Below are 8,550 nucleotides of genomic sequence, written 5' to 3' on the forward strand. Positions count from 1 at the left end.
ATTTCTGAAAGTGCCCTTGATGGGGGTGGAGTGGTGGTGGTGAAACTGAATGAAATGGGACTTGGATTATAAACACGTCTTTGGGAAATTTACTTAAACTGGGACTCTTGCCTCCATTAAATTTTGAATTCTAGAAATTAATGGGTTAATGAAACCCATAATTCCCTGGGTTGATGGAAGCCCACACGGATGGATGTGCACTCCTGCCTGGGATAGCAGACTGTTTTAATATTCAACCAAAATTGTAATCAGCCTTCAGGTCCCCCCATATAAACTGCTCTGTCTTCCAAAGGAGCCCAATCCTGCTTCACATAGTATTTCCTGTGCCGACTACTGTCCCTGAAGACTATGTGGAGCCAAATGCCAGGAGGCTCTTGTGACAGCGTGAACCTCAGACTGCCTCTTGATGATGGCTCTGCACATCTGCTGGGCCTCTCAGGGCACTCAGCTCAGATGTATGGGTTGGAAACTGAATGAAGCAGTTGTGGAAACAAAGAACCCAGACTCAGCACTTTTAAAAAGACTTTGTCATTTGTTTAGAACTCCTCTCCAATAAAGGAGAATTGTCCTCCCTAATCAGAGGTTGGGCAATCACTATTCCCCAGCTCCTTAACCCATTGGATTACAGACTTTTTCTTTTTTACACAAGTACAACCTAAGAATTGCTTTGCTTTGTAGTTGGAAGCAAGAGTGAGGGTATGGGTGACCACACCTCAGGTGGGGGAGAAAGCTCTCTCATCATATTCAAAGAAGGGAGGGTATCTTGGGTTGGCACATATTGGCAAATTTTAGCATTTGAAAGGGATCACAGTTTTGCTCAGTAAAATATTAAGGACTTTTTACTAAATTGTGTCCTCTGGTAACTGAAGGTACTAAATTTTTTCTCATGAAATTACTTTTGACTGCCAATAGTAATAGCACTTACTGAGAGCTTCCTGGTTTTAATTCCTGATTAGGGTATTTTACAGGCATTGATGCTAATTTTTATAGCAACCATATGAAATAGGTAATTATTATCCTCATTTTGCAAACGAGGAAACCAAGGCACAGAGAGATTAAGTACCTGAAGTCACACAGTGACCCTGGCTTTGACCCTCAGAAGTCGGTCTCCATAGCCCCCGTGTCTGCGCACTCTGCTTGGCTGCCCAGAAGACCGCAGCCCAGGTGCTCACTGCAGCCATGCATGAGTGAGGCTCTTGAACATGAACTCAGGTGAAATTCAAGGATTCCTGTTGCAATTCTCTGTTTTGGTCCATGAAGGGCTCCATAGTCGTGGGAATTGACTATGACTGCCGGGAAAGGATGGTATACTGGACAGATGTTGCTGGACGAACAATCAGCCGTGCCAGTCTGGAGCCAGGAGCAGAGCCGGAGACAATCATTAACTCAGGTCAGCAGATTCATACAACAAACGCTTCACATTTTATTTGATTCTTCTGAATTCAAGTTCTTGCCTATTTTATGCCAAAGTCTCCCCTCTATTTTCATTTAACTGGGAAAGGTTATTTTATTGAGCTGTACAAGACCAGGCACTCTGTAAACAAACATGTTCAAATGTAAAGAAAGAGGTGGTGGTAGAAGATCTATGAGCCTTTCATAAGTAAGGGCTCAAAGTAAGAATTCAGTTTGGAGATACTTTATGCTGCCCAACACTGGTACAATTGCTCCCTAGTCTAGAGGAAATTAGAGATGGCTGAAAAATATAATTAAGTCCTCTAATTAATCTGACTCTTGGCACTTAAGAGATCTCAGGACTTTTTTTTTTTAAAATACACTGTTCAAACATAGTAGACCTCTCTGCTTCCAGGTCACCTTTCACACCCTGCAAATGCTCCAGCCCTGCCTCTGCTTTATTTCCAGGCCTGATAAGCCCTGAAGGACTGGTCATCGACTACTTCCGTAGAACAATGTACTGGACGGACAGTGGCCTGGATAAGATAGAGCGTGCCAGGCTGGATGGCTCTGAGCGCAAGGTTCTCTTCCACACAGATCTAGTGAATCCTCGCGCCATCGCTGTGGATCCAGTCAGAGGGTCAGCTGCGCTTTCCTACTTCTCCTGTTACCCATATATCCTGATTTGAAGCTCAGATTTTAAAGGCAGTGTGTGTTTGGGGGGGGCGGTGAGGGGAGAGATCAGAACAAGAGAGTAAAAGATGAAATTTATTAATTTAAATATGTATTATCTACTACAAATAATTGAGTATTTAATGGGTGTCAGGCACTATTCCAGGCAAAGACAGGGTCTCTTCGTTCACGGGACTTATACCCTGTTAGGCAGTAAGACAGTAAATTAGCAAATAAACAAGAAAAGTATTAGGCTGTGATATGCTATGCAGAGAATCCAGAAAGAATACTGAGTGACTGGGGGCTACTTTAAATCAGATGATCAGGCAAGGTCTCTCTTGAGGTGGATCTCCTTCTATGCATTTGGAAACCTCATAGGGTTTATCTCTACTGAACGGAGAGAATAACCAAAACTCGGACATCTGAGGTCTGTCTTCTCCGGACTGATTTCTACTGTAGCAAAAGTCAAGTGAAATTTTTTTCCTGTCTGTGATAACTGCTAAGGTCATCAACTGGGACTTATAGACTTGGTCAGTGTTCTCATACTTGTTAGAACCAGAGAGAATTTTTATACCTTGAGAAACTTTAGTTCCTATCAAAGGAAATTCCAGAGAAGCCCTACAAAAGAGTAAATAAAACCATCAGTTTTAATTTTCAACAAACTGGTTTTGCCTCAAATATTTTAATGGAAAAACTCAAAGGTGATTTTGAACATTGGGTTCTATACATTGAGGAGTGTATTTTCCTTGAGTCCAGCGGACTTAGCCATAAGAATTAATAACTCTTAAATAAAATGCATCTCCTTTGATAGGTTTGCCTTTCTGACATGTAGGAGGATCCTTATTTCCTCATGGCATTTTAGCTGAAACCAGGGAAACTGCCAGTTCAGAGCAGTGATACCTTGGTCATGTGCTTCAGAGTCTGAGGAAAAGGCACACTTCTGAGCAGATCATAGCCTTGAACTTAAATATGAAAGTAGAACGTGGTTTCTTACCAAAACAGATAAAAATAAATGCTAAAGAACTTTTAAAAGATTTTTAATGAAAACAAACTCCTGGGCTAAGTGTCATTCCCTTCCTATTCTGCGACCTGGATGTCAGCAACTCTCCTTAACCCAGGTTTGAAGGCAACATATGACTAAAATATTCCTTAGCTGCTTAGCTGAATAGCCATTATGCCTTCCTGGGCGTTTCTCATTCACGTTCCATAGATTTTATCCTTACTGCATTCTTTAAGCAATTCGCAACTCAGTTAATTTACACCAAATGTGTATCTGTGTGAACCTTTTCCTTAATTTTCTCATTGTTTTCAACAATCTTAAGTCATCTTGAGGAAGGAGATGAGGCACAAGTGATAAATCAAGCTCAACCCTCTGGCTGCCTCTCCTTTAGCATGAAGTGGAAACTGCTTTCTGGCTTCCTGCTCTTCTTAGCTTTCCTGTTTCATTTGTTGGGTATAAGACATGAAGTTCATGGCAGGGGAAACCATGATCTCTTCCTCTTTCCTCTCACTGGGCTTCTCTGTAGCTAAGGTGATTCATCTAAAGCATCTTCATTCTGCTAAAAATGGTGCTTTATAAAAATTGCTTTAAACCCATTTTCAATTAAAGGGAGCATACTGTTTTCTAGATATGTTTTTTAAATTAGTTTTTAACATTTTTAATAAGGTATTTAAAAGGTAAAACGCCTCACTTGAGTGCCTCTACCCCTGGGTACTAGGTACAGGACCACTGAGATTCCCCTTCCATAAGTGTCAAACAGCAATTTCCTTGAAAGAAAAAAATACAAGAAAACAACTTCCCTCTCAAATCCCTGGCCCAGGTCTCAACAACTTCCATGGCTCCTATAGCTAAATCATTCTTAGGAACTATTTCTTTGGACTCCAGGCCCAAGATCCAATTTAAGAAGTCAACAAATCAAGGGGTTTGTGGGCACCTTGAGTCAGGGGTGTCTCAGAAGCAAGAATTTGATAGGGACTTAGACAAAATGACTCCTTCCACAAAGTCACAACCATGTTAGAAAACCATGTGATGCAGGTAAAAGTGGAATATGGCTGTGTCAATTTATCTACTGCTGTGTCACAAACTGCCCCAAACTTTAGCAACTTAACAAACATCATCTTTCAGTTTCTGTGGATCAGGAATGTAGGCACAGATTAGCTGGGTACCTCTGGCTCCGAGTCTCACAAAGCTGCAATTAAGGTATTAGCTGAGGCTGCAGTCACCTCAAGTCTTGACTTGGGGAGGATCCACTTCCAAGCACACTCAAGGGTCTCATGTCCTTGCTGACTGTTGGCTAGAAAAACCAGTTCCTTAGCACGTGGGCCTCTTTGTAGGATAGCTTGCAACATGGCAGCTAGCCTCCTTCAGAGTGAGTAAGGGAGAGAGCAAGCAGCCAAGAAAGAAGCCACAGTCTTTTTGAAACCTAAAACTAGAAGGCACATCTTATCACCTCTGCCATTCTATTTGCTAGAATCAAATCACTAAATCCAGCCCACACTTATGGGGGCCGCTAAAGGGTGTAAATACCAGAAGATGCAGATAATTAAGGGCCATTCTAGATAATGCCTACTACAGGCTGTACAGGACAAATAAGCTATACAATCTTGATTTATTTATTTATCCACAGCAACTTGTACTGGACAGACTGGAATCGAGAAGCTCCTAAAATTGAAATGTCATCTTTGGATGGAGAAAACAGAAGAATTCTGGTGAATAAAGACATTGGACTACCCAATGGTCTAACCTTTGACCCCTTCTCCAAACTGCTTTGCTGGGCAGATGCAGGTAATATTTCTGGAAGAAGGCTAATAGGTTAACTCCTTCATACAGTGGGTATGAGCACTAGGGCAGATTTTCCTGCAAAAACAAAGCCCAACATTTAAATCTTTTGGCTTAAATAAATCTATAACACCACAGCTTTGGTTTGTAAACTTTTATTAAAGAACATTTTGCAATGATTCCTTATAATGAATTTTGTGGGATATGGATGCTCAGTGTAGAATTAGCTGGTAAGTTTAAGAGCTAGTACTATGCCCAACTCATTTTTGTAGTGCTTTGTCCTTCCCCTACATGAGTACCTGGCATACTTTTTAAGAGCTAACAAGAAATACTAGCCACTGTTGAATTAACTAACTTAGATAAATGAACAAGAGGTTATCTTTTTCTGTTTTTTTTTTTTCCTTTGCCCATGTAATTTATTTTTAAATATCCATTACTTTACTATTATTATAGTATGCCATTATGCTGAGATATTCTTTGAAAAGTGATATGGCAGAATAGCTTCCTTCAAGTAATAAATCTGGGTTGCTTCTACGCAGGTTATCTATTTGTACTTTTCATTATTAGCACAACTAAAGGGATACTTCATGTCTAATTCTATACTGAAGAACATGAAAAGAATGTTCTTGAAGAATTTATAATCTAATAAAAGTTATGATGCAAATGTTTCAACTGTTATCCACAATAGTTACAATTTTCAAAAATATCTGAAATTTAAATCTGGGATCGATGAAAAATATGAAACTCAGAAATTCTCCAATTGTTTAGGTATTGCAAAATTTTTAAGACTTTCTTTACATTGGCCAAAACTACACTGAAAAATATGAGCCATGTTATCAAAATTAGTTGTTTTTTTTTTCCTACCTGGAAAATAATATACCCTTTAAAAAATATTCAAGAATTTTGTTGCCTTGGGGAAGCGGATGTGGCTTAAGCAGTTGAGCACCTGCTTCCCACATGGGAGGTCCTGGTTGGGTTCCCAGTGCCTCTTGGAAAACAAAAAACAAAAAAAACTAACAAGCAAAACAAATGGGGAGAAGAAAAAAAAAAAACACCACAAGGAAGCTGACGTGACTCAGTGATTGGGCATCAGCTTGATACATATGAGGGCCCAGGTTTAATCCCCAGTACCTCAAAAAAAAAAAAAAAAAGGCTCTTAGAAGCTCCTTGGCTATCATACTTTGCTTACAAAGGTAAAATAGTTACCCAGATGTCATGTTTACAATAATTTATGAGCTAAGATTTATGTGAATTATAAAAATGTTTAGTTCTAATGCCCTACTTTGGGGAAAACTTAGCCAGATTTCAGTAAATGCAACTCTGTTGTCCAAAAAAGTTAATAATTTAAATTCTATTAAAAACTAGAATGCAACTGAACTGGAGACTTGTAACAAAATAGGAAATTTTACAGTTGCTAATTCTTATGATTGCAATTAGAATGAAATACTCTACTTCCTATTCTACTTTTATTTCCTTTTAGAAGGAATCTACCTGTCCCTACTGTTTTTGGCAAAGGAGTTTTTCTCCATGGTATGAAAGGATCTCATTTTCCCTCTTTGATATTTTTAAAAGGAACCAAAAAACTGGAGTGTACACTACCTGATGGAACTGGACGGCGTGTCATTCAAAATAACCTCAACTACCCCTTCAGCATTATTAGCTATGCAGATCACTTCTATCACACAGACTGGAGGAGGTGAGCCCAACACTCACTCTGAAAAGGCAAACAGTTCTGGATGACACACCAGTTGTTTTACCAAAAGTTTATATGTGACTAGTAATTCAACTCTACTGAAGTTTTTATTTCGTTACCTCTTCAGTAGTAGATAGCATCATTCAAATATTATGGCTTTTAAAGTCATGATTTTACTTCAGAAATTTAATGACACTGCTCACACATAGCTTAATGCAGCAAAGCTGCTTAGTAATAACTATCCAAAAAGGAACCACAATAATCTAAATCTGATCTTCAGAGAATACTATTCTGAAGTGGTACCATGAGGTGTATTATTAGGTATTGAGTTTAACAAAGTGGGGAGCACTTAATTGGTCTGGCATGAAGCCCAGGTATCAGTAGTTTTAAAAGATTCTCAAGTAATTCTAATGTGTACTTCCAAGGGGTTCGGAACCACTAATTTATACCAATGGTTCTCAAACTTTAGCAAATATGTTAAAAGATTGCTGGACCCTAGCCCAGAATTTCTGACTCGGTAGGTCTGGGGTGGAACCTGAGAATTTGCATTTCTAACGAGTTCCCAAGTGGTGCTGATTTGGGGGCCACTTTGAAAACCACTGATTTAGACAAACCTTCAGTGTCTAAATGAATCAAAATGAACTTTAAAAGTGCATTCTAAAGGGCTGACATTGTCTTTATGAAACAGATTTTTTTCTATCCAACCACTCAAGTTTTTGTTTGTTTTTTTAATTGAATGACTGACCATCAATTCACTTTTCTGTTGCCAGAGATGGTGTTATTTCAGTAAATAAAGACAGTGGCCAGCTTACTGAGGAGTATCTCCCTGAGCAGCGATCACATCTCTATGGGATAACGGCAGTCTACCCCTACTGCCCAGCAGGTAAATGAACATTCTTCAGGTGCTCCTGTGGTGTAGGGCTGTAAAGTATAGAGATGATTCGTTTTGGTCCAGAGACTGGTTGCTGCCACTACCATGGCCACCACTGCCAGTATGTACCACCAGTCAGAGCCACTCTGAAATGGAAAAGTTTATGGCCAATACATGGGAGGTCTGTCTGCCACCTTAAGTCTACCTAGCTTGACTGTACACAAAATGATACTGGCCGGGCTAGTGCGATATTTCAACTCTGGGTTACAAAATATTCAACTACTCCCTTTATACCTTTACTCTCCCCTTACAGGAAGAAAGTAAATGTACATTCTAAAGGAGGACTTGGAATTTACAATCAGAATCTTGACCCTAAAGAACATTTACTGCAAATAAAGGCAAAGAAAGTGAAAAAGGAATTGGCCATTAGAAGTTCCTGAACATACAAGATGAACATTTCAGTGCAAAAAGACTAAGTGTATTTTGTGAAAAGTTTATACCTCAATCTTTACTACTGTATTTTTTAAAAGTTGCTATTGCAAGTTAAAAAAAAAAAAAGTAAAGAAAAAATTTTAATTGTTGCTTTTAGGGCAACTTCTTATAAACATTATATTTAAAAGGTCAAGTTCATTAAACCAAGAACCAGTTAGAGTATGTTTAGACCCTGAATCTGATTTTTACTATGGCTTCTTCCTAGCCAAGTGATTAAAGCACGTATGATCAGTGTAAACATACAATCCTAAAGATCATAAACCTTGATGTAGTTAGAGAAGGCTATGAAGAACTGATGGGAAAGAACCAACTAATTTACAGTTTCCCAACAAAGAGTTCTAAGGTGTGTTTTTACCTCTGCATCAGTGCATTTCTATTTATATTAAAAGGTGCTAGAATAATTCATTTTGTATCTTCTGATCCTGTAAGTGCCTCTATAGAATTACCAACAGAAAGTACTACATTTATAAGTACCAAAGATGTAAGAGTTCTCAAATTTTCTAGATTACTCCTCCAATAAAGTATTTTTAAGTTTTCCTATTACTTCTGGATCTATATGTCCTCTCTGACAAAGTTGGGGGTTGTTATGCACTTTAACCACAGAGAAGGAAACATATTATACAGACATGTGACAAGACACAATAAAAAAAA

At 38.8% G+C, this 8,550-nt stretch overlaps 1 protein-coding gene across 3 annotated transcripts in view; it reads left to right on the top strand.

Annotated features, from left to right (window-relative positions):
* The window catches only part of NID2 (nidogen 2), a 97,542-nt gene extending 89,100 nt beyond the window's left edge, over positions 1–8,442 (top strand). For 2 of the 3 annotated variants that reach the window (XM_004454082.5, XM_004454083.4), the window contains exons 16-21: positions 1,261–1,390; positions 1,861–2,032; positions 4,692–4,849; positions 6,416–6,539; positions 7,307–7,419; positions 7,721–8,442. In XM_004454082.5, the coding sequence (XP_004454139.2) occupies positions 1,261–1,390; positions 1,861–2,032; positions 4,692–4,849; positions 6,416–6,539; positions 7,307–7,419; positions 7,721–7,731 (708 nt within the window). In that variant the 3' untranslated portion in view covers positions 7,732–8,442. Of the gene's footprint in view, positions 1–1,260; positions 1,391–1,860; positions 2,033–4,691; positions 4,850–6,415; positions 6,540–7,306; positions 7,428–7,720 lie in introns of those variants that run through there. The other variant, XM_012523536.4, reaches the window with a different exon arrangement.
* The last annotated feature ends 108 nt before the right edge of the window (positions 8,443–8,550 follow it).

Source organism: Dasypus novemcinctus, chromosome 3 (genome assembly GCF_030445035.2).
Source record: "Dasypus novemcinctus isolate mDasNov1 chromosome 3, mDasNov1.1.hap2, whole genome shotgun sequence".
Classification (NCBI taxonomy): domain Eukaryota; kingdom Metazoa; phylum Chordata; class Mammalia; order Cingulata; family Dasypodidae; genus Dasypus; species Dasypus novemcinctus.